The sequence below is a fragment of the Aethalodelphis obliquidens genome, unplaced genomic scaffold (assembly GCF_003676395.1).
Source record: "Aethalodelphis obliquidens isolate GAN/ISIS:26980383/991018 unplaced genomic scaffold, ASM367639v1 scaffold8, whole genome shotgun sequence".
NCBI lineage: Eukaryota > Metazoa > Chordata > Mammalia > Artiodactyla > Delphinidae > Aethalodelphis > Aethalodelphis obliquidens.
The window spans coordinates 43,641,763-43,669,342 of NW_020837952.1; the positions used below are offsets into that span (position 1 = coordinate 43,641,763).

Sequence of the window (27,580 nt, forward strand, 5' to 3'; positions counted from 1 at the left end):
GGACAGCAATATTTCAAATTGCCTGTCTTATTTTCCAGAGGTTTGAGTCAAAACCCTCCCTTCCCAACCCCCCACACCAACAAATCCATCAGAGTAAGAATGAGGATGAGTAAGAAGAATGCCTTTCATTTGTAAAGTAGGATACTAGGATACGAGAAATTATGGAAAGGGAGAACCAGTCTGACATCTTAACAGAAGAACATTCTCACGTAGCCCAAATTTAAGAAAGAGTACACATCAAAATGGAAGATGTGAAACAATTTCTTTAAAGCTTAGAAAGTTGTCATATATTCACAAGGCATGTGTACCTCACTCTCAAAAATAATGCTCTAGGAACACCAAACCCCTTATTTTTATCAGAAAATACCATGCTCCTTAACACCATCATACTTTTGCAGATTCTATTTCCTCATCCAAAATACCCTTTCCCTCACCTGGAAGCTTCTACTCATTTTTAAGACTTAACTTCATTATCCTCTTTGTGAAACCTTTCCAAACTCCACAAGCAGTTGATTAAAACTTCTCTGTGCTTCTATAATCTCCTCATTCCCATTTTTAATTCTGCACTCTCGCATATACATTGAACTGCAATGATTTGTTTTATATTTGATTCCCCATTACACTGAGATCCTTGAGGGCAGGATCAGACAATATTTATTTTTACATCCACAGCATGTAGCCCTGCACCTTATGACAAAGCAGACAGGCAGTAAACAACGCCAATCTGATAGTCACAGGAAAGCCCATGCACCAGCCAGATCACCAACAAGCTATATATCTAAGATGTAATTACTCTGTTTCTAATGAAATAATTCATAGAAGTATGATTTCACAATATCCTTTAAGTCTTTATTGGATAGATATAAAAAGTCAATCGGACTTATAAAATTATCAAAAGACACTACACATTGGGATTTTCAATGTCCCTTCTACAAAAATCTTCATGTCAAATTCTCAGAATTTACTACTAGGAAAGATTAGAATACCTCTTTCTTTTAAGAAAAAACTAGTAATGCATCTGATTTTAAGAAAGTGATCAATAAATAGCTTCCCCCATTTTCGTCCCAGCCATCAGACAATTCTAACAGTTTTGTGTTCAACTTCAGCAATTCCCTAGGGCTTTAGTTTCCTATTTTAATATTAATCCTTACATTCTTTCCCTTGACTATAATTACCCAGGTTTTTACCTTTTGCACTTACTTTAGTAATTTTTAAATTGTATTTTTTAACTTCCTGAAAGGAAGTATTTATAACATCAAAATACTTTTATGTTATCAGTAACTCTGATGCCAAGCACAGACCTCCAAACAAGATAAGTACTATATAGACAGAAATACATTTAATATATGCTTTCATATAGATACCATGTAGGTAAAATTAATATAGTAAGATATATAAGAAGATTCTTGGACTCAAAGTATTATAATCTATTTTGCATAAAGAAAACAACCAACCATTCTGATTTTTAAACCATTTACATGTAAACTGAAGTGTTTTTCCTATTAACATATAATAGCATACCTGTGTAGGTTCAGGAGCCATACTCTTCCTTTGGTCTGTTGATTTTTCTATTGCTTCACTAAGAGATTTTGCATATTGTACCATAGCCTTCAACTGGGAATCCGTTAAAACCCATAATAAGTCATCCAGCATTAGAACTAACTTTGTTGCAATGACATTGCAATCCTTTAACTGTCAGGAAAAAATGATTCATAAAATTAAGCCAAGAAATAAAACTTATAATGCACTTGTATCTTTTAAAAGTTTTAAATTTTTCAATGGTTTAAATATGGATCCTTCCTTATTCACCAAATATTTATTGAGTTCCTATAATATGGAAGGAATATCTCCTAGTATTGGAGACACAGTGGTAAAAAAGACTGATAGATTCCTGTACTTTAACAGGAACAAGCTATATAGGTACAAGTATTTATATAATTTAATTTTTCATTTATAGCTAATAAATCATAAAATTACCTATGTTAATTCAACCCCAGTTGACCCTTGAACAATGCGGGGTTAATGCATATAACTTATAGTCGGCCCTCTGTATCCAAATTTCCTCCATATCCAAGGTTCCTCCACATCCACAGATTCAACCAGCCTCAGACCATGTAGTACTGTAGTATTTACTATTGAAAAATATCCACATATAAGTGGACCCATGCAGTTCAAAACTGTGTTGTTCAAGGGTCAACTGTAATTCTAGTAGAAAAAGGGGCATTAAAATTAATTAAAGGGACTTCCCTGGTGGTCCAGTGGTAAAGAACCTGACTTACAATGCAGGGGACGCTGGTTCGATCCCTGGGCGGGGAACTAAGATCCTACATGCGTGGGGCAACTAAGCCCATGCACCACAACTACCAGGCTCACACGCGTCAACTAGAGCCCACGTGCCGCAAACTACAGAGCCCATGTGCTCTGGAACCCACAGGCCACAAATACAGAGCCCACGCACCCTGGAGCCTGCGTGCCACAACTAGAGAAGAGAAAACCCGCAAGTCATAACTAGAGAGAAGCCCGTGCGCCACACAAAAGATCCCACATGCCTCAACTAAGACCCGATGCAGCCAAAAATAAATAAATCTTTTAAAAAAAATTTAATAAAAAACTGAAATGCTATTTTAACCATATTTCACATTTTAGAATATCTGTATTGTCATACTCTGAAAAATTCTTTTCAATTTAATTTAGTACAGTGATTTGTGTCTAGTACTAGAAAACATATCGTTGAGATTTTAATTGAGCCAAGTTTTTTAAAAAGTCGTTACTCCCCCTCATTAAATTTCATCACAATCCACAGTGGACTCTCAAATACTGACATCCTTAAGTAACTATCGTCCCTATTTATCTAAATTACCAGTCATATCTTAACCTTCTAAAACTAGTCGTTTTGGTTACTAATAGTGAAGACTTTACCGTTTACCCACTCCTGAGCAAGATTCAATAAGGAGAAGTAAAATTATGAAACAGTTAATGTTCAATAAATATTTGATAACTGAGAAATCTATTCAATTTATCAAAAATAAAAATCTGTGGGCTTCCCTGGTGGCACAGTGGTTAAGAAACTGCCTGCCAATGCAGGGGACATGGGTTCGAGCCCTGGTCTGGGAAGATCCCACATGCCATGGAGCAACTAAGCCCATGCACCACAACTATTGAGCCTGTGCTCTAGAGCCCATGCTCCGCAACAAGAGAAGCCACCGCAATAAGGAAGCCTGTGCACCGCAACGAAGAGTAGCCCCCACTCGCGGCAACTGGAGAAAGCCCACGCACAGCAACGAAGACCCAACACAGCCAAAAATAAATAAATTAAATAAATAATTTTTTTAAAAAGACCCTATTTCCGAATAAAGTCACATTAAAAAAAAATCTAAATATTAAACTTAAAAACCTGAAAAGTGTTACCATTACATTAGATTTCTTCAAATATTGCTTGAGGCACTATATTTCCTTTTATTTTACACTGTTTTAATATGCCAATATTTCAGCTAAAAAATAATTTAAAATTTCCCATCAATTCTAATAGCTATCGCATAAATCATAAGGGTAACCCTGTTGACTTACTCTTCTTTTAAGTGTGACTCTGATTTTTGATTGGTTGGTTATTAATCGAACAGGAGCACACATAATTTCAAGATGTGAGCTTTGGGTAGCATCTGCCTCTATTCGAATCATCTGCCAATTTATTTCCTTAAAGGTCAAAACCTAAAGAGAATATAGAGATTAGCTTCACTTACACAAAATAGAATAAGAAAAATGTAAATTTGTAAAAACAAAATTATTATAAAAATGTATTTCTTCACTAATTTTCATATGACATTCTAGATCTATTCACTATGCTTTGATTTTTTTTAATTGTAGAATTCCAAATTCAGTAACACATCTTCATAATTATATTCATCATCTGTAAAGCTGTTAACAGTTTTATTCTAAGTAATTTAATTTTAATATAAAGCACAAAGAACATTTGAATTATGTAACCAAGAAGAATTTTAAAAACATATTTTAGTTATGTATATTTAAAATTCAATTCTGAGAAGCTAAGAAGTTAAAATAGGACTCATTAACTCTGTAAGTTGAAATATTACAGTAAAAACATTAAAATATGCACATTATATAATTAAATGATTAAAAGTAGTACAGAGAAAAGTATAGTTAAAGGGCAAAAGTAAATCTAGTAGTATGTGAATATAAGCAACCATAAAAAGTAATTATTTTAAATATACTTTTTTTTAATTTATTTATTAAAAAAAATTTTTTTTAACATCTTTATTGGAGAGAGTGGTATGGACTTATATATACTACCCAATGTAAAATAGATAGCTAGTGGGAAGCAGCCGCATAGCACAGGGAGATCAGCTCGGTGCTTTGTGACCACCTAGAGGGGTGGGATAGGGAGGGTGGGAGGGAGACCCAAGAGGGAGGAGATATGGGGATATATGTATATGTATAGCTGATTTACTTTGTTGTAAAGCAGAAACTAACACACCACTGTAAATGTACTTTTATATTAATCAATGACTAAAACATTTTTTAAACAAAGAAAGAAAAGGAAAAAATCTTTACCTCTCCTCTCTGTGGATCCTGAATACGAGCAAATCTTAAATCTCCATGTTCCCAGTTCGCATTTACACTATAGATCCGTAGCTGGGAAAGTTCAAAGGATGCATTGAAGGCTTTTGCTCCAATGCGGATGACAATGGAATTTACAGAAACAGTAATTCCCTCAACTACTTTTTCAGCAAAGCCGTATTCACTGGGAAAACAAAGCAGAACAAAATATAATGCACTAAAACCAAAATAAAATCATTAGAAGTGAAAAAGTTTTGTTAATATTCTCACACAAGTACACAAACTGCCATAATAGTATTCATTTTTGTTTAACAAAACACATTTTTGTTAAAACGATAATCTAGTCTGGTTACATGTAAGTTACAAAAAAAATGTTCTTCTCAAAATGACAAAAGGTTTTTAAAATTGGAAGTTACTCTCTAAATTATTAAAATCACCTTCCAAAGTTGCCTAGTCTCAAAAAGCATTAGTGCAGACAACTGGCATCAATGTTAGTAAGTAAGAGGGCTAAATTCTTGACACAAAGAAGGTTGTAGAGGCCAAGTGGAATATAATCTCATAATTTAGAAATAAAGTCAGAAAAAGTTCACATTCTCTAATTCAATTCAGCAAGTATTGAGCATCTACGATGGGGACGATGCTAGGACATAAAGAAAAACAAAGTAGAGTTGTGGCGTTACAGGGTTTGCAAGTTACTTGGGAAGGAAAAAAAAACACATATCCTAGCAACTGAAATATGAGGCAGTCTGTAATTAAGTGTTTTCAAAAAGGAATCATCAGTACACTTGGTAGAGGAAGAAACTGTTTATAGTTAATGAGAAATATATCCAGGAAAGAAAGATGAACTTTCCTCAAGGAGGGATGAAAAGGAAGGGAAATCTTAGAATAGGGAAAAGCATGAGCAAAGACATGGAGAAAAATAAAGTAAAGGTCACATTTCAAGAATGGTAAGTACAGTATGACTTGAATATAGACTATTAGTATATTTTGGCAGGGGGGTGGTGAAAGTTTGCCAAATTGGCACCTTACTTCAATTATGACCATTATTCCTAAATCTATATCACTATCCAGATCTCCTGTTGTAACTTCAGACTGCAAAATTCAAATGTCCACCAGACAGTTCTACCTGGCTGCCTCTCACACATTTCAAAGCCAACACACATAAAAGTGAGGCCATCATTTTTAATGATCATGCACACTGCTCCTCTATACCTGCTGCTATGCTTCTTGATTTACTGTCTTAATGAATAAATAAAATTACTCTTTTCTAAAATTTAGATGACATCTTTTAAATCAGGATACACTTTGTAGGTTATGTGTAGATTGCATGAAATAATGCATATGAACCACATAGCCCATCTCTGGACTCAAAATACTGAAAAAGATATAACTGTTATTTATAGTATTATAAATAGTAGTATATTATTATTAATACTACTGAAAGTCTCTGAGTCTCAGTTTCATCATTTGTAAAATGAGAATCATACCTATTTCAAAAGGTTGCTGTGGTCCTTAAGTGAAATGGTGTATGTGTAGTAATTTATACGGTCCTTGGCTTGACTGAGGTAATTTTGTTATAAAAAAAAAGGTGGTTGTCTACCTGGGGTTTAGAAAATTGAGAACTGAAGAGGAAGAACTCATCAGCATCCTAGGGAGGAGTTGCTGTGATCCTAAGGACAAATACTGGTCACTTAGACAGAAATATTCCTGGAGTTGGAAGAATATTTCTATAATAATTATCTGGGAATACCCTTTGGAATATCCAAATCCATCTAATCTAATCCATGCACATTAAAAAGTGCTACAATTGTACTGGACAATTTACCATCAGAAGGGTGAAGGCAGACTCAATGACTAATGTCTACATGTTTCTGGTTTATGTCATCCATTATAAACGAAATTTCAGTTTACAAATAAGTCTCTTCTGAGTTTGGTTAATCTTCACGTAGATGTTTATCTCCTTCATGTGAAGTGATAAAATCAAATTTCTGAATTTACAAAGTTTCGTAGACCATCAATCTGTGGGAGCATTGTTAGCCTACAGGTTCTGCACAGAAGGAAGGGTCACCCTATTAATCGTTAATTTCCCTCTATTTTAATCTCTTAGCTAGAAATAAAATCAAATAGATCAGTGTTTCCTTAAATTGCATGACTATAAAGAATTGTTGAAAATACATATTCATATTCTTGATAACCATTCTAGACCTAATGAATCCTAATTTTAAAGGAGGAGCCTAAAAAACTCTGTGAATTTCATAAGCACCCTAAATGATTGCTACAATTAGGCAAGTCTGGAAAACATAGAAATAAAGATACTACCATACAATATAAGGATTACCATCATATGATTACAAAGCCAAAATTATAAAGCTTGTTGACACTACAAAAACATGAATTGGGAAGAACAGTATCAACTACACTTAGCATACAATAAGAAAATACCTAATTTCTGCCACACCTAATTAAAATAAATCATTTGTTTATAGCAACTTTCCTGATCTTCTTTTGCCCTTTTAATAGTCTTATAAACATCTCAACTTTTTCTCCAATTTTCTGAGTCTAGCCAATTTTAAGATCAACTGCTCCAACCTACTCTATCTAACCTGAAATCATAATCTAAACTTTAAAATCTCAAATTGCTGGAAAATACGTAAACTACAAAGAAGTTAATGTGAAAGCTCTTTTCCCCATCACTATTACATATAGTCCAAATATAAACTGTATATCTGAAAAATCTGGCCTTCAGTCAACTCTCAGCAGTGGATGGATCACCATTTGATTCCCACACGAAAAGCCACTGATCAGACTGCAGGTATTCTCACAGAATGCATTAATAATGGTGGCTCAACCTTGGTGAAAGAGGAGGAAAATATGAGAGTGCAAGAAACAGAGTATGTGTGTGTATCTGTATGTGTATGTTCATTCTCAAGAAGAGTTTATCACTGGTTTTATACAGCACCCAGAATACTGTAAATGTTCAGGGCTGCCATGTTGCACAACTTGAGGAGGCACTAATCACATTAAAATCAATGTAAACTTTTTACGTGAATAGCTGCACCATCCAAAAATAGTACAGAAAACCTGTTTTGAGGAAATGATATACAAGATCCAAATTTACTGAATGCAAAGATGAATAGGCAAGTTTTTGAAGATCTATTTTTTAAGAACTATTCTAACTTCTCAAGGCAGCTTTGTGAAACGCTCCCCATGCTCCTACTTTATTAACATCTGATTTTTATCTATCAAAATTCAATCTGTGTAAAGTGTGAGCATTCTATATTTAATGAATTTTAGAGTAATCCGAAAGGTCTATAATTTTTTAAGGCATCAACTTAACTCTTAAGAGTCATAAAAATTCCACTGATGCATAGAACAAATGTTATACAGAGAAACCAAGTAAGAGACTATCTGATTTAGAATGCCTAAGCTCTTCTTTTATTTTCTGCTACTGCTCTGCATTTGACTGATCATTAGTATTTAATATCAAGGAAAACAAGATGAATAAAAGAGGCTAAAAATCAATTCTGCTACTTTTGCAATGTATTTACTAAAACTGTAAAATGTTTGATGGGAGAAGTAACTAAAATAGAAACTGAACTTAGGAAATTTTACTTTATGTCCCATTACTGCAGATAACAGAAAAAAAAATTCCCTTTGCCAGTCATACAGATTAATGGAAAATAGCTTACCTTTGTCCTGAAGCAGTTGCAATTGGTGATGGGCCATTTGGGGTTCGTGGTTCTTCACATGTACTCATTTCCATTATTACTTTATCCAAGGACTAATAAAAATATATTAAAAATGTAAACATTAGATATTTTATTTTATGTATATTACGTAGATATTATTTAAGACTATTTTCTCTTTCATTTCTTTAGGAGCAAAGAAAACAGTAAGTAAGCAGAGTTATTTTAAATGTTTCTCTAGAGGTCTAAAAAGAGAAATACTAAAAAAAAAGTGCTTAGTCCTTTCTCAAGGCACTTATTATCTGGTGGAAAAGCTTATTACAGGAGTACAGGAGAAAAAAACTATAAGAAGTAACCATATACTGATGACATCATCAAGTTTTACAGACATATAATCGCTAATCCCAGAGTGTACTACATTATTAATTGATAAATTAGATTATTTATTAATAAATAGGATTAAACCACCTCTAAAAGCTTAAACCTGAGCTTTAATTAAAACCTGGGCTAATTAAAATAAATAGAACCAATCTAAAACCTGAGATTTAAGATGTGTAACTAAGAAAAATGCAAGAAATATGAAAAAGTAAATACTCTCATAGTAAAAAAGTTTCTTTCTCAGTCCAAGTTTTTTCTTGAAGGAAGATCAAATGTCCTTAGTAGTCATCACTAACACATCTCCAGTCATTCTTCATTCTCTATTTAATATTGTACTTATTATCTGAAACTGTCTTGTTTTGTTTACTTGTTCGTTGTCAGTCACCTTGTAAAAATATGCTCCCTCAGGGCAGAGGGGAGGTGCTCAGTAAATATTTGTGGTATGAATGAATCAATAAATGACCAACTGATCAGTTTTCCTTAAAAAGTAAAGTATATTAAAGAACGTATTATATTAGATCAGTAAAAGCAGAAACACAGAAAGTCTGGACCAAACTTTATTAAAAGAAGAATCTCATAAATAAAGTATAATATATCAATAAAAAGTTAAAAAATGCAATAAAATATACCAACTTACAATATAATATTCTAGACCTGAAAAACTTTAAAGACCCTCTCATTTTAAAGTTCAAACTTCTCATTTAAGAACTGATAAAACTAAGAACCATCAAAATAGAATGAAAGATAACTAGCAGAGAAGCCATGAGATTATGTTTCTATGAAACAAAATATTAATATTTTGTTTAATATTAGATTTGTTAGATTATATGCATATATAAGAGTTTATTTCTGAAGCAATTCAGAACTTACCAAACAGATGGGATGTGTTTTCAGTTTTGTCCATGGTATCTACAAAAGAAAATTTTTCTTTCTTTAAAATGAATCATTAAAAAAATAATATAAAACAGTAATCAACACAGATACTCTCTTAACATAGTGAAAGACATACCAAATTATATCAGATGACTTTTTTCTTAAATTGAAAAATAATAAACTGAGCAATTCATTCATACTCTTGAAATCAGCTGCACCTATTTTATATTAAAAAAGACTACTAGCCTTATTTTCTTGGTCATCTTTTTAAATAAAAATTTCAGGTTCTCTTAATATCTTTTTTCCCCAGTTCTGAAAACACATTTTAATTTTGTAGCTGAAGAATTCCTAGCAAAGCATAATCAGTGTTTTGTTTATTTAACAATTTTTTAAATTCTAGAATTCCAACCCATCTCCTTGTAGGTATGCAAGACAAATACAAAAGTGAGACCATTAATGTTAAGTACAAGTAACATCAAATCAATAATGTTCAAATATATCCTGCACTAAAAATGTCATGTTTTTAGACATTTGGGCTTATGGAGGATAGAACAAAAATTAAAGGTTACCATCAAAGGATACAGCAACTTTTCTACAATCTTTTCTTTGGAGCCCAATTTTAATTTTATGAAAAGTTAGCGTGCAGTATTTCTACTGAGTAGGCTCCCAAACTAAGCCTAATCTTTAAGAGAAGGAAATGATATGATGTATGATTAGAGCCAAAGATAATAAGAAAGCTTAAGTTTTAATAAGCAGAACTAGTATTAAAAGAAAACTTTAAAAACCTCAAAATAAAAAACAAACGAGGAAAAGAGACAGAATTTCAAATAAAAGTATAATGTCCAGAATAAGATAACTTATCAGTCCTTATGTCTTCATTTGAAGTAGTGTTTACTAACTACAAATTTAAATTGTCCCTTTTGACAATAAATTGTGTGAAAAAAATTTTAAATATGTACCAAATTATTTTATTAATAAAGCATCAACAATTTTATTTAAATATTAATATTAAATTTTAATAAAACTTAAAACCTATAAATTAATAAACATATATTAGCATTCAATTAAATTCAAAAGGCACACATTCATGCAATTATTTACAAGGTATCTGTCTTTTAAAATTATGTTAATAAAAATGCTTCTTTTCAGAATTACCGAAAACAAAATATTTATTTTAAAAGATAGGGATGAAATAAACAAAATGAAAACAGAAAATGCCTTGCACAGATATCAAAGTCTCACCCTAATAGATGCTTTATTACAAAAAACTTTGTTGATAGCAAGCCATGTTGGCAAATCCAACATATTCTGGAGCACCTCTTCATCCAACTCCAAATTCTTCAGTTCACCTTCTCCTTTAAGGGTACTTAGATTTATCTTGTCAGGAGATAAATTTTTGGTAAATCTGAAAGAGAATATATATTGACATTTATTTTAGTGTTAGTTACTGTACCCCTGACTTGTTCTTGCAAATATACAGAGCATTAAGAATGTAATAGCAGCACTAAGAAACACAGAACCACAATGATAGGCTCTACTCTAATCCGTGTTTTTCAATGTGGTTTTGTTATTATTGTTTTGATCTCCCTTGTCCATAGCTCTCTTACACAAAGTCTACAGTATTTTTGGTATACATTTAAATATCTTATAACCAGACACAATCAAGCTCTAGTTCTTACTGTCTTTCAAATTTATGAATACTTAGTATCCACTATTTTTCAGGAACTGTGCAAGGCTTTGAGGCATCCCCTACAACATTTTGTTCACTTCACTACAGACAATATCACAGAAGTGGATATTCCTATTTCACTAACCAATATACAAGTAAGGTAAGGAAATGAGGTGGACCTTTAGAAATAGTAGCAGCAGCAGCTGCCACCACTGCCATTCATCATGCCAAGAGCTTAATGAAAGTGCCAAAAGTCACATAGGAGACTGGACCCTGAATTCTAATTAAAGAACTCAAATTCTCTATAATGATTTAGAAAGGAAAGTTCTTAAACTCAAAAGAAAAGATTGAAAATAATAATAGTTAAAATAACAGTGACCATTTTCCAAGGGTTTACTGGATACCAAGCTCTTCTCTTTGAGTGCATGCGTTACTAATTTTCATGATAACCCATTAGGGTCAATACTATTTTCATTCCCACTTTTTTTTTTTCATATTTATTTATTTGGCTGCACTGGGTCTTAGTTATGGCAAGCGGGATCTTCATTGCTGCGTGCGGGATCTTTAGTTGCATCGTGCGGGATCTTTTAGTTGCAGTATGCGGGCTCTTAATTGCAGCATGTGGGATCTAGTTCCCTGACCAGGGATCGAATCTGGGCCCCCTGTGTTGGGAGTGTGGAGTCTTAACTGCCGGACCACCAGGGAAGTCCTTATTCCCACTTTTTACAAGAGTAAATATAAAGAGAAACTAATTTATTTGCCCAATGTCACAACTAATAACGATGATAATAGTAATAATAACAATAAATTACACATGCACTTTAAAGAACTTTCGTATATGTTAATTCTTAACACAATCCTACAAAATAAAAAATTGCTAACTTTACCCAGCCTTACTTTTTCAAAAGTGAAACTATTGAAAAAGTTAACTACTGGCTAACAAAGGAGTTATTAGCCAGTCTTCTACCATTTTTTGATATTAAATATTAAAGTAACAAAATGTACTGGGTTATTTACATGCCCTACACATCAACAAGAATCAATATGCACATGCTTCTGCACTGACCCTAAACCAGAATTTCTTGAGCCAGATCTTATCTGGATTCCTATCTTCTCACAAAATGCCAACACACTGACTTTCTCAACATAAAGCTCGTATTTAACCCATATTTGACCAAAGATGCTGAGCTGTTTCTCACTTACTACCAATCATGTTTCATTTAAGAATATGAAGTTTCCTGAGAGGCTGCCATTTCTAATCATATAGGAATGACCTGCCACTGCCTCAAGGCAGAATATTAATGCAGAAGGGAACATTCAATAAGTACTTACTGAGGATTCACTATTCCGACACATACACTGGCAAGCAGTATACTCAAGGTTTTTGCCTTTCTGAAATATTCAGTTTAGTTGGTGAAGAGTGAATACAGGGGTTCTTAATCCAGATCTTCTTTGAAATAGGGACTTTTGAGCTGATATCTAAAGGATGAGTAATAGAAGTTAACTAGGCAAGGAAAAGAAGGGGTCAGGAAATAAAGCGTATTCCAAGTAGAGGGAATAAAACATATAAAGGTTCTGAGGCAGGAGGGAGCATGGTATAAAGTGGAAGTGAAAAAGATCAGCATCTGGCATGTAGCAAGAGAGCCAGGGGAGCAGAAGATAACTCTGGAAGGACAAAGAGAGGACTGATTACACAAGGCCTTGACCATTTTATTCATTCATTCATTCAATAAATTTTAACTGATTACCTATAATTTAAAAGGCACTAGGCAGGGCGGGCTTTCCTGGTGGCAGAGTGGTTAAGAATCCACCTGCCAGTGCAGGGGACAGGGGTTCGAACTCTGGTCCGGGAAGATCCCACATGCCGCAGAGCAACTAAGCCCGTGCGCCACAATTACTGAGCCTGCACTCTACAGCCCACGAGCCACAGCTACTGAGCCCACGTGCCTAGAGCCCGTGTTCCGCAACAAGAGAAGCCACCGCAAAGAGAAGCCGGTGCACCGCAACAAAGAGTAGCCCCCGCTCACCACAACTAGAGAAAGCCTGTGTGCAGCAATAAAGACCCAATGGAGCCAAAAATAAATAAATATTTTTAAAATAAATAAATAAATAAAAGGCACTGGGGATTTGAGAGTAAACAAAATAGATAAAAATCTCTTCCTTCATGGAGCTTAACTGGGGGGTAGAACACAGAGAATTAAGAAATAAGTTAAATATATAATAAGTCAGATTCAAAGTGAAGAGGTACTCCTTACAGTTGAAATAAGAAATACAAATTTAAGTATATTGTTTAACCTCACAAATGTAAGCAATGGAAAAGCTAACAATAGTGATATAATTTATTAGGTATTGTAGGTCGGGAAAATTTGGAGTGGTTAATTTAGTAAAATCCTTACCTATCTTAGCAGTAAGTGAGTATGCAAGATCTAACACTGATACATCTAGAATGAACAGCATAGATATATAATTTAGAGCTAGTAGGGTAACAGTGAGGTAAATGCGACTGCCACTGGGGAACAAGATTGGAGGGATCAGGAAAGGATGGGTTGGAGGCTTGTTGCTTTTTGTGTTCAGCCCACTTGAATTCATTCATTCATTTATATAACAAATATTTGTTGTGTGCCAAAAATGTGCCAGACACATAAATGAAACAGATGAGTGGGGGAGACAGGGTATTTTCTACCACAACAATGCCAAAATTTGAAACTGAATATTAGGCAGCCTTGTTCTTAAAATTTTTTATTAGGCAATTGATGCCAACATTTTGCTCCCCTCTTCTCTTACCCCTCCTCTTACACTGTCATTCTGTAACACAAACTTTTCAGTCATCTGGTGCCCACACCCAGTCTTGTTTTTTGGTGTTGTGGGGAACTTATGAATGGGGCAGTAAAGGAGAACTCTTACCTGTCCTACCTTTCCCCTCCAATGGCATGGCTAGGAGAGGTCCCAGGATTTCTGTGGAGGGGATTTGTGGTTGTTGAGTTCCAGGGAGTTATGAGACACTGCAGTGAGCTGAAGCAGCAAGGATGATAAGCATACTGAGCAGACTACTTTGGAGCCGGAATGAGAAAAGCTGTCTCTTTTTCTATATATTCAGGTACCAGAGCAGTGCATATAGAACCACCTGGGAGTGCTTAAAAAACTCAATGCCCAGGCACAACCCCCTCCCTTCCCACCCTCACCACTACCAATTAAATTAAAAAGTCTCTGGCAAAGGGACCTCAGGCACATGATTCAAATCATTAACATACAGTTCATAAGCGATTTCTGCACAGTTGATTGAGTTAAAAAATTAGAGCTTCAAACCACTTTTCATCCTGATATTCATAATATAAAGTCCAAGAAAGAACAACACTGACTTCCTTGACTTTATAATACATAGTTATAGTGTAAATAGAAAATGTATAGCTTTTATTTCATGAATAAGGTTAATTCTGTGACCAAAAGCCCTCCCACACACCAACAAACATACTAGTTTACAGTTCTAATCTCACCTCTTACCCTCAGTGTCCCCATGCTGTTCTCCAAACATACCAGGCAAGCTCTCCTCCTTAGAATTTTTCACTGGCTGCTCCTACTGCCTGCAACACTATTTCCACCATATCCATAAGGCTAAGTCCCTTACCACCTTAGAGTCTACTCAAATATTACCTCCTCAATGAGGCTGCTGATGAAACAAAATTATTTTAAGGCAGGAAAAGAAATTTAACGTGAAATTTTCTCTGCTGTTTGAGCCACTATACCTTCTCCTTAGTGTGCATTGTGCATCTGCATTATACATTAACTAGATTCCCTAAGAAGACACAGGAACGTCTACACACACACACACACACACACACACACACACACATCAATTTCCTGCTGGCACCAGCAAGGAAACTCCTTAGGAGATAGCATTCCCTCCGTTATCATGTAAGGGGTTATGATGACCCACTACTCACTTTGTTGAACTATGTAAACTGTCAATGCCACCTTGATGTTTAACCCTTTGATGTATAACCCTTTGTCTCAAAAACTTATATAACTGTGCTTAGACCTCTAATGGGCAGAACAGTCCTCAGAGCTTTCTGAAAGACTATCTCCCTAGTTATAATTTTCAGATTGGCTTGAATAAAATTTCCCATTTCTTTCTTGAAAAAAAAAAAAGTCAGATTCTGATAACTGTGGAAAAAACAAAGCGAAAGTAAGATAGGAGGTGCAAGCAGAGGACCTTTTAATTTTTAAAAGAGTAGACAGGGGGCTTCCCTGGTGGCGCAGTGGTTGAGAGTCCGCCTGCTGATGCAGGGGACACGGGTTCGTGCCCCGGTCCGGGCAGATCCCACATGCCGCGGAGCGGCTGGGCCCGTGAGCCATGGCCGCTGAGCCTGCGCGTCCGGAGCCTGTGCTCCAAAATGGGAAGGGCCACAGCAGTGAGAGGCCCGCATACCGAAAAAACAAAACAAAACAAAAAAGAGTAGACAGGAAAAGCCTCATTAAAAAGATGACATTTGGGCAAAGATCTGAAGAAAGCCAAGGAGCTAGCTATGCAAATATCTGGAGGAAGAATGCTCTAGGCAGAGGAAAAGCTAAGGGCAAAAACTGAGGTAGGAACATGCTTGGCAGGTCTGAGGAATAGCAAGAAGGCCAATGTGAGTGGAGGAAATGAACAAGGGCAAAAATGAAAGGAGATGAGGTTAGAGAAATAACAAGGGCCAGATCATGTGAGGCCTTTTAAGCCACTCTAAGGACTCTCTGGCTTTTACTCTGAGTAAAAATGAGAGTGACTGGAGATGGTTTTTGGCAAGAACAGGGAGTTTTAAAGGATGGCTCTATTGAGAATAGATAAAAGAAGGACATGGACAGAAGCAGGGAGCCCAGACAGAAGGTTATTGCAATAAGACAGGTAAGAGAAGATGTTGCCTTGGACCAAGATGGAAGAGTAGGAAGTGGTGAGAAGGGAACAATTCTAGACATATTCTGAAGGTAAAGCCAACGGGATTTGATAGTACAGATTGAAGTCAAGGATGGCTCCAAGGTTTTTGATCTAAGCAAACAGAAGGATAGAGCCACCATTTATTGGGGTAAAGAGACAGAGGGAGAAATAAGCTTGGGATTAAGGATCAGAATTTAGGCTTGGAATAGTTTAATTAAGAGATGCTTATTAGATATCCAAGAGGAGATACCAATTAGGTAGCTGGATATTCAAATCTTATTCAGTAGTTGCAGACACAAATTTAATAATCACCAATGTTATATATGGTATTTACAATTGCAAGATGGAGACAAAAAATGAAATGGCTCAAGGACTGTGGTCAAGGACCAATAAGAGGCCAAGTAACCAATAAAGGCGATTAAGAAGGAAGGGCCAGTGAGGTAGGAGAGAAATCGTTTTTGTTAGGTGAGAGAAAATTCAGCAGGCTTGTATGTTGATGACCATGATGCAGAGAAAAGAAAACTACTGATGGACAGACAATGGATGGAATAAAATCCTTGATTAGAAGACAGCACACAGAGTACACAAGAAGAGGGACTGGCTTTGAACAGTTTTGATTTTGGAAAGCATATTAATACTCTATATATGCAAAAAATAAAATAAGAAAGAATGTGAAGAGGGGAAATGCCTAAAACTGAAAGCGACCTGAAACAAATGAACCTAATTGTATTAAAAAATACTGTAACCATATTCAAGGGGAAGATAGGAAGAAAGGACAGAGGGATAGATGCACAAAAACGAATCTGATTAACTCATGAATACAACATTTGACTATATATCCTTAGTGTTGGGCAAGGAGGGGTGATTAGTGGAGAAATCAGGCAACATCTTAACGGTCTATGGTACAAGAATGTTCATCTCAATGATATTTACAAAAGGAAAACAGTGAAAGCACTCCATAATAATCCCTTTAATTATGATACATTATGCCTACATATATATCAAGCAATACGTGTTGAGAATTATATAAAGAAATGGTTATACTATAGCGCCTGGTGAAAATTCAAGGTTCAAAATTATATACTGTGATTTCAATATGCAAAAGTGGAAGATGGAAAGATTAAAATGTTATTCACAAGAAATTCTATCTTCAATTTAGTTCATACCAAAGGGACAACATGTGCAAGGAGCATGGACCTTATTTAAAGTCAGACAAACAAATGTGAATTCTAGTTTAGCCACCTACTGTGACACCCCTCTGCCTCAATTTCCTCATCTGTAAAATGGAGAAAAAACTCAAAAAATGTGCAACTCAAAAAATTTTAGTGAGGATTAAAGATAATATGTAAAGTATTAAAGATAATATGTAAAGTATCTGATACAAAACAGATATCCAATTAAGAGTTCTCTTTCTCCTGACGTGCTTTTTATTGAGTTTAACTTATGAAGGCATTGATTATAGTTTTAACAGGAGCAATATCAAAAGTTCAAGCTTGGGGGGACTTCCCTGGTGGCGCTGTGGATAAGACTCCGTGCTCCCAGTGCAGGGGGCCCAGGTTCGATCTCTGGTCAGGGAACTAGATCCCACATGCATGCCGCAACTAAAAATTTGCATGCCACAACTAAGGAGCCCACGTGCAAGGAACCAGCAAGCCGCAATTAAGGAGCCGTGGAGCCACTACTAAGATGCAACTAAGACCCAGTGCAACCAAATAGATAAATATTAAAAAAAAAAAAAGTTCATGCTTCGGAATTCCCTTGTAGTCCAAAATCTGCACTTTCACCACCGAGGGTGCGGGATCAATCCCTACTCAGGGAACTAAGATCCCGCAAGGGGTGCAGCCAAAAAAAACCCAAAAAAGTTCAAGCTTATCCAAACAGGACTTTAAAATGGCAGAGCGGTGGAGCTAATCTTGAAACATATTAATACTGCTCATCTATTAAAATATTTTAAAGAGGAAGCTGAAGATGTATTGGTAACTGTCACATCCACAGCTATTAGAGAGTTGGTTTCTTATACTGGGTAGGCCGTGGACATATCAAATTATTTATCTTCTATTATTCATACATGAGGCTTTCATTTAACATATATTTCAGTTTTACACAAATATTTCCCAATCATTTATTAATATAATTATGTTCCTTCCAAAAACAGAGAGAGGAGGATGGTTTTTCAGTCACATTTGTTAACTTAATTGATAGAGGAAAAGCACACTTTCAATAAGTAAACAAAGGGACTAAAACCCACAAAATAACATTAAGGCATGGACTAGCTATGTGTCTACCTATGCTTTGTCCAAGTGTTGCTATAGGCTCTTTGGACTAAATTGCCATGTGAAATTTCCAGATAATTGTATTATTCTACTAAATATTCTACTAATATTAGAAGGGTTATAATACTGGGCCTGATCCTAAAGAGAATAAATTATTATCCAAAGTAAACCTCTTCAGTTCACTAAAGACTCATTTAAAGTTCTAAAAGTTATATAAACATTTTAAAACAAACTTTTTAAAAAATGGTAGAAATCTAGGTCAATGAATTAAACTTCCAAATAATTAATTATTTGGTGGAGATAAGAGTGGAGTGGGAGAATGGAAGCATGAAATCTATATAAAACCGAAGTAGACATGTTAAAGACTCAAAATGAGGATAAAAAAGAAAGCTGATTGACTTGAATATGTCAAAGTCATAACAACTGTACAGAAGAAAGTCATAACACATAATAAAGATAAACCTGGCACAATTCTTACTGAATTTTTTATTTTTAAAATTCAGAACACACAATAATGTTCCATTACTATGTACATTATGGCATGTAAAGAGGTTTATTTTAAAGTAAACGTGTTCTTTAACGTTTGTATTATATGAAATAAATTTTAAATGTGGATGTACATATTTTATTGGTTAACTATATTTTTAACAATGTAACAATTTTAAAGCTAACTTAAAACATGCAAACAGGCTTCCATTTTTCCAAAATCTTCTTTAATTACATGTAATACATGAAAATAAATTTACTAGGTTTTTCATTAGTAACAACAAAATAGCTAAGTAGAGGAATAAAATTTCCAGGCAAATGGAAAGGAAAGGTTTGATTTAGATTACACATTTTACAGTTAATACATAATTAGAGTCTAAATTATGTGTAGAGCACTGTACACGGTAAAATTTAGGGCAAAACAAGTACGTCAGTCCATATCATCAAGATTTATAATTTGCTTAAGGGAACACAGCACAAATGCACGAAAAGTCAAGAATCGCTCTGCAAGAAGAAAAATGCCACTTAACACTTAACCTCTCGTGGATGACCTAGAGTCTGTCATACAGAGTGAAGTAAGTCAGAAAGAGAAAAACAAGTACTGTAGGCTAACACATATATATGGAATCTAAAAAAAATAAATTAAAAAAAATGTTTCTGTAGAACCTAGGGGCAGGACAGGAATAAATACGCAGACGTAGAGAATGGACTTGAAGACACGGGGAGGGGGAAGGGTAACCTGGGACAAAGTGAGAGAGTGGCATGGACATATATACACTACCAAATGTAAAATAGATAGCTAGTGGGAAGCAGCCGCATATCACAGCGAGATCAGCTTGATGCTTTGTGACCACCTAGAGGGGTGGGATAGGGAGGGTGGGAGGGAGGGAGACGCAAGAGGGAAGAGATATGGGAACATATGCATACGTATAGCTGATTCACTTTGTTATATAGCAAAAACTAACACAATAATGTAAAGCAATTATACACCAATAAAGATGTTAAAAAAAAATTGCATCCCCCTTCAAAAAAAAAACTTAACCTCTCAGACTTCCCTGGTCGCACAGCGGTTAAGAATCTGCCTGCCAATGCAGGGGACACAGGTTTGATCCCTGGTCCAGGAAGATCCCACATGCCGCAGAGTAACTAAGCCCATTGCACCACAACTTCTGAGCCTGCGCTCTAGAGCCCGCAATCCACAACTACTGAGCCCGCGTGCCACAACTACTGAAGCCCACGCGCCTAAAGCCTAGAGCCTGCAACAAGAGAAGCCACCTCAATGAGAAGCCCATGCACCGCAACGAAGAGCAGCCCCCACTTGCCGCATCTAGAGAAAGCCTGCGTGCAGCAACGAAAACCCAATGGCAGCCAAACATAAAATAAATAAAATTAATTTTTATTTATTTATTTATGGCTGCATTGGGTCTTGTTGCTGCATGTGGGCTCTACCCAGTTGAGGCAAGCAGGGGCTGCTCCTCGCCACAGTGCACGGGCTTCTCACTGCAGTGATCTCTCCCACTGCGGAGCACGGGTCCCAGGCGCACAGGCTTCAGTAGTTTTGGCACCCGGGCTCAGTAGTTGTGGCTTGCGGGCTCTAGAGCTCAGGCTCAGTAGTTGAGGCGCCCAGGCCCAGCTGCTCTGCGGCATGTGGGATCCTCCTGGACCAGGGCTCAAACCCGCGTTCCCAGCACTGGCAGGCAGATTCTCAACCACTGCACCACCAGGGAAGGCCAAAATAAATTTTTATTTAAAAAAATAAATAGGGTTTCCCTGGTTGCGCAGTGGTTGGGGGTCCGCCTGCCGATGCGGGGGGCGTGGGGTCGTGCCCCGGTCTGGGAGGGTCCCGTATGCCACGGGGCGGCTGGGCCCGTGAGCCATGGCTGCTGGGCCTGCGTGTCCGGAGCCTGTGCTCCGCAACGGGAGAGGCCACAGCAGTGAGAGGCCCGCGTACCACAAAAATAAATAAATAATAAATTAATAAATAAATAACCTCTCTATGGCTCAGTTTCCTCATCTGTAATATGGTGATAATAATATTACCTGCCTCATGGGGCTGTTTTGAGGATTAACTGAGTTAGAACACGGAAAATGCCAGGAATTGTCTCTAACACAGAAAATTCACTGATGTTTATAAATAAAACAAAACAAACACCCCCCTCCCAAAACCAGCCTTTCTAATAAACAGACTTGTTTAAAAAAAAAAAAACAGAAAAGAAAATTCAGTGAGCGTTACCTATACTATTAATATGAAGATGCAGGTTAATAGGAATATGAACAACACAGAGACATTACATAACCAGTGATCAAAATTTTCTAAAAAAAGAGCTCTGGCTTGATAAATCACTAAGTATACAGTAGATCATAAATCAGAAAGGTATAAATTATATATCTGATGTTACTGTAAATTTTAGTTATGATTTATTTGAAGTTTCATCAGATCCATTTTATAGCTGTATCATAAAAACAAAGATCATAAAGTTGTTTTATTTGCTAAAGCAAACTGCAAAAGATCTGTGAAATGAACCATCTCTAGATTAAATATAGTATTTGGGGGTAGAATCATAAAATCTTAGTGCTAAAAACAGTCTTAGAACATAGCTTATAAACCCTTTTCTGACCTACTTACCTTCTTCCACAATTCTTTGTATTCAGATAACAGCCCCTCCCTGGGACATTGTTTTAAAACTTCATCAGCGAATATGCATTTCTTGAATTATTCACCTTGTCCTGAAAGTATTTATGGTTCCTATTACTGTACAGGTTGTTAGAGATTCACATCAATGCCTACTATTCTTCTAAACTTAAGAAGTGGCAAAAAAAAAAAAAAGAAGAAGAAAGAAAGAAAAAGTAGCTATGCTACTTGATAACATTTTTCTCAAATAACAGTTGTAATTAGAAGTAATCATTCTGGGCTTCCCTGGTGGCGCAGTGGTTTAGAGTCCGCCTGCCGATGCAGGGGACACGGGCTCGTACCCCAATCCGGGAGGATCCCACATGCCACAGAGTGGCTAGGCCCGTGAGCCATGGCTGTTGAGCCTGCGCGTCCGGAGCCTGTGCTCCGCAACGGGAGAGGCCACAACAGTGAGAGGCCTGCGTACTGCAAAAAAAAAAAAGAAAAAAAAAGAAATAATCATTCTCATTCTGATATTTCATGCTATAGCATGAAAAACTAGACTTTACAGGGAATTTTAAAATGCACGTTAAATTGTTTAATTTAAAAGTTTAAAGTAGGCATACTTAATCTGAAGTTCTTGGATGGGCTTCAAGGGGTCCAAGATACTTCATAATATTTTCAAAGGGGGTTTTTGGACACCGAAAAGGCTCAGAACCATTGCCTTAACGTAAATAGCATTAATTGTAACCATCCAGAAAATAAATTACTTCAATACTGTAATTTGATTATTAATATCATTGTTGTTTGATTTAATTAACTTATTATAAACAAACACCTCTCAGGGTGCCTACCCAGTTACCACTGATTCTGTCTTCCCAGAGAAAGGCTATAAACATAGGGGAAAGGTGCATACCTAACACATGTTATATACTTCCTTGGTTACAGCTGATTTGATCTAGAGAATGACAAGGCATTTAGACTCTTCAATCAGATTTCTTCCTTCAGAAATTTAAAACTAGAACACTACCTTAGGATCAAACTGAAAAACAATAAAGGAGCAGAACTGAGAAACACAAATCCAACATTTAAGAACTTAAAGATACCATAAAGATTCTTAACCCATCATTGTTCCATTCTCTCCAGTTGGGCCTAACTAAAACCGTTGAAATGAACTAGTAATTGAAATCACTAGCTAGTATCTCAAGACTGTGCACCCCTACAAGGATTGTGTTCTCACTGCATATGAAAAGATATAAAAAGAACCAAAATCTTTATGTAAGCAAATCTAACAACAGCTTCAACTTGACTTTATTAAAAACAATATTTCTAGAAGAGAAAATACCTAAAGACCACATGGTAAAGCTGTACGAGAGAACATGTTACTGGAGCACGTTCCGAAAATCTGATAGTCTGCCAAGTCCTTTGGCTAAAAACATTAAGTTATTAATCTGCACCTAATTACACCCTTTCACAGACCATGGGCTTCATCATGCAGCCATAAAGATTCCTCCACTTAAAACTAAGAAACAGGGCTTCCCTGGTAGCGCAGTGGTTTAGAGTCCGCCTGCCGATGCAGGGGACACAGGTTCGTGCCCTGGTCTGGGAAGATCCCACATGCCACGGAGTGGCTAGGCCCGTGAGCCATGGCCGCTGAGCCTGTGCGTCCAGAGCCTGTGCTCCGCAGCGGGAGAGGCCACAGCAGTGAGAGGCCCGCGTACCGCAATAAAAAAAAAAAACAACTAAGAAACAAATGAGGTGTTTCTAAAGAAACCCCTATTTCCTTTCTGCCTTACCCAACACCCCAGTTGCACCTCCTTTAACCTGGCAACCTCCTCTTAAGTCTTGTTGCCTTCTTGCCCCACTCTATGCCTCATTGTCTTCAGGTTCAAGAAGTGAATTAGTTATTTTCAAAATTTTGGATATGAGATCAAGAAATAGACTTTACAATCCAGTACACACATACAAAACAAAAATTTCTCAAAGTGATAGTTTAATACAGTCTGATATTTTCCATTCTATTTCCTCCTTTCAAAATGGTGATTGACTACACTATTTTCACAAGGCAAGCTATGACCCACAGTTTAAGAAACAATACATAAGAAGTACATACATCATGACCAAGTATTTATTCCAGTAATGAAGGTTGGTTTAACATTCAAAAATCAACTAATATAATTCACCACATGAAAAGTAAAATCACATCGTGATCTCAATAGAGGCATAAAAAAGCACTGGACAAAAGTTAACACCATGCATGGAAAAATAATTCTCAATAAACTAGGAACAGAAGAGAACTTCCCCAAAACTACAGGGACTTGTACAAAAACCCTACAGTTGCGATCATACTTAATGATGAAAGACTAAAATGCTTTTCCCCTAAGACAGAGACAAGGCAAGGATGTCTGCTCTCACCACTTCTATTCAACATTGTACTGGAGGTTCTACCTGACACAGTAAGGCAAAAAAAAAATGAAATAAAATAATAAAAATAAAAGGCATCCAGTTTAGAAACGAAATAAAACTGTGTTATTTCCCAGATGACATTATCATCTATGTAGAAAATCCTACAAATCTTAAAAAAAACCAAACAAACTACCAGAACTAATAAATGAGTTTAGCGAGGTTACAAGATATAAGACCAACATAAAAAATAAAATTAATTAAAGACACAAGAGCCATATGAAAGAGCTCCCAATAGCCAAAGCTGGAAAAACCTGGGCAACAAAATAAATTAAATATTATTGGATTATAACTCAAAGTATAAAATAAATATACATCAGTCTACACAGATAAAAAAACATGACTGAATAAGTAAATAACTGGGAGAAAACAGATTAATCTCCCACACAGAAAATTTTTAAATAACTTAATAAGATATTCAAACCTTAGGGAACTGCAGAATTCCTCACTCATTTTGTGTGTGCTGCACATAGTATTTCCTTCCTTCCAAAATGTACAGTATGAAAGTGGGGAAGAGAGTAATTTTATAGTGGATAACCTGACAAACACTACATCAGCCAGGTGATCAAGGTCAATGTCAACAATAAGAGATCTAAAGACACATACAGACTGAAAGTGAGAGGATTAAAGAAGGTATTCCACGCACATGGAAATCAAAAGAAAGCCAGAGTTGGGCTTCCCTGGTGGTGCAGTGGTTGAGAGTCCGCCTGCCGATGCAGGGGACATGGGTTCGTGCCCCAGTCCGGGAAGATCCCACATGCCGCAGAGCGGCTGGGCCCGTGAGCCATGGCTGCTGAGCCTGCACGTCCGGAGCCTGTGCTCCACAACAGGGGAGGCCACAACAGTGAGAGGCCCGTGTACCGCAAAAAAAAAAAAAAAGAAAGCCAGAGTAGCAATAACTATAACAGAAAAAATAGACTTTAAAACAAAGACTATAACAAGAGACAAAGAAGGACATTACATAGTGATCAAGGGATCAATCCAAGTAGAAGACATAACAACTATAAAGATATATATGCACCCAACATAGGAAAACCTAAATATATAAGCAAATATTAACAGACATAGAGGAAGAAATTTACAGTCACACAATAATAGTAGGGGACTTTAACACCCCACTTACATCAATGGACAGACTATCCAGACTGAAAATCAATAAGGAAACACTGTTGTTAAATGACACATTAGACCAAGTGAACTTGATTGATATTTAGAGAGCATTCCAACTGAAAGCAGCAGAATGCATATTCTTTTCAAGTGCACATGGAACATTCTTCAGGACAGATCACATGATAGACTACAAAACAAGTTCATTAAATTTGAGAAGACTGAAAACATATCAAGCATTATTTCCAACCACAATGCTATGAGACTAGACATCAACTACAAGAAAAAAAAAAGCACAAACGTGGAGGGTAAACAATATGTTCTAAACACCAATGAATCACTGAAGAAGTCAAAAAGGAAACTGAAAAAAAAAACCTGGAGACAAATGAAAACAAAATGATCCAAAATCTATGGGACTCAGCAAAAGCAGTAATAAGAGGGAAGTTTACAGCTATACAAGCTTACCTCAGGAAACAGGAAAATCTCAAATAAACAACCTAAAGAAACTAGAAAAAGAAGAACAAATAAAACCCAAAGTTAGTAGAGGAAAGAAATTATAAAGATCAGAGCAGAAATAAATGAAATAGAGACAAAAAAACAGAAAAGATAAATGAAACAAAGAGCTGGTTATTTGAAAATTTAAACAAAATTGATAAACCTTTAGCCAGACTCTTCAAGGAAAAAAAGAGGGCCCAAATCAATAAAATCAGAAATAAAAAAGAAATTACAACTGACACCACAGAAATACAAAAGATCATAACAGATTACTACAAACAATTGTACATCAATAAAATGGACAACCTAGAAGAAATGGACAAATCCCTAGAAATGTACAATCTCCCAAGACTGAATCAGGAAGAAATAGAAAATATGAACAGACCAATTACCAGTAGTGAAACTGAGTAAGTAATTTCAAAAACTCCCAACAAACAGAAGTCCAGAACCAGAGGGCTTCAAAGGTGAATTCTACCAAACAGTTAGAGAAGAGTTAACACCTATCCCTCCAAATTATTCCAAAAAATTGCAGAGGAAGAAATACTTTCAAACTCATTCTACAAGGCCAGCATCACCCTGATACAAAAACCAGACAAAGATACCACACAAAAAAAAAGAAAATTCCAGGCCAATATCACTGATGAACATAGATGCAAAAATCCTCAAGAAAATATTAGCAAACCAAGTTCAACAATACATTAAATGTATCACACATCATGATTGAGTGGGACCTGTCCCAGGGATGCAAGAATGGCTCAAAAATCCACAAATCAATCAATGTGATAAACCATATTAACAAACCAAAGAATAAAATCATAAGATCATCTCAACAGATAAAGGAAAAGCTTTTGATAAAATTCAACATGTGTTTATGATAAAAACTCTCAACGAAGTGGGTATAGATGGAACAGACCTCAACATAATAAAGGCCAAATATGACAAACCCACAGCTAACATCATACTCAATGGTGAAAAGCTGAAAGTATTTCCTTTAAGATCAGGAACAACACAAGGATGCCCACTCTCCCCACTTTTATTCAACACAGTATTGGAAGTCCTAGCCACAGCAATCAGACAAGAGAAAAAAAATAAAAGGAATAAAATTGGAGAGGAGGAAGTAAAACTGTCAGTTTGCAAATGACATGATACTATACATAAAAAAATCCTAAAGACACCAAGAAAAAAATACTAGAACTCATTGATGGATTCAGTAAAGTTGCAGGATACAAAATAATATACAGAAATTTACTGCATTTCTATACACATATATCAGAAAGAGAAATTAAGGAAACAATCCCATTTACCATCACATAAAAAAGAATAAAATACTTAGAAATAAACCTACCTAAGAAGGCAAAAGATTTGTCCTCCAAAAACTAAAAGACAATGCTGAAAGAAACTGAAGACAACACAAACAGATGGAAAGATATACTGTGTTCTTGGATTGGAAGAATCAATATTGTTGAAATGACCATACTACCCAAGGTAATCTACAGATTCAATGCAATCCCTATCAAATTACCAATGGCATTTTTCACAGAACTAGAACAAATAATTTTAAAATCTGTAAGAAAACACAAAAGGCTCCAAAGAGCCAAAACAATCTTAAGAAAGAAGAACGAAGTTGGAGGTATCACACTCCCTGATTTCAAACTATACTACAAAGCTACAGTAATCAAAACAGTACAGTATTGGCACAAACACAGACACATAGATCAATGGAACAGAGTCCAGGAATGAACCCACACTTACATGGGCAATTCATCTACAACAAAGGAGACAAGAATATACAATGGGGAAAAGACAGCCTCTTCAATAAATGATGTTGGTAAAACTGGACAGCTGCATGCAAAAGAATCAAACTGTACTAATTTCTCACACCATGCACAAAAATAAATTTAAAATGGATTAATAAAGACTTAAATGTAAGAACGGAAACCATAAATGAAACTTCTATAAGAAAACACAGGCAGTATGCTCTTTGACATTGGTCTTAGTAATATTTTTTGGATATGTCTCCTCAGGCAAGGGAAACTAAAGCAAAAATAAACA

At 35.8% G+C, this 27,580-nt stretch overlaps 1 protein-coding gene across 8 annotated transcripts in view; it reads right to left on the minus strand.

Annotated features, from left to right (window-relative positions):
- BLTP3B (bridge-like lipid transfer protein family member 3B) overlaps window positions 1-27,580 on the minus strand; it is a 103,925-nt gene that overhangs the window by 55,239 nt on the left and 21,106 nt on the right. For 5 of the 8 annotated variants that reach the window (XR_003432965.1, XR_003432964.1, XM_027107303.1 and 2 more), the window contains 6 exons: window positions 10,755-10,917; window positions 9,510-9,548; window positions 8,265-8,356; window positions 4,570-4,759; window positions 3,568-3,708; window positions 1,522-1,692 (listed from right to left, as the gene is read on the minus strand). Coding sequence is in view for 6 of the 8 variants with exons in the window: in XM_027107303.1 (XP_026963104.1) it covers window positions 1,522-1,692; window positions 3,568-3,708; window positions 4,570-4,759; window positions 8,265-8,356; window positions 9,510-9,548; window positions 10,755-10,917 (796 nt within the window). In the remaining 2 variants the exon portion in view is untranslated. Of the gene's footprint in view, window positions 1-1,521; window positions 1,693-3,567; window positions 3,709-4,569; window positions 4,760-8,264; window positions 8,357-9,509; window positions 9,549-10,754; window positions 10,918-12,513; window positions 12,661-21,478; window positions 21,580-27,580 lie in introns of all 8 variants that reach the window. The other 3 variants (XM_027107305.1, XM_027107304.1, XM_027107306.1) reach the window with 2 other exon arrangements.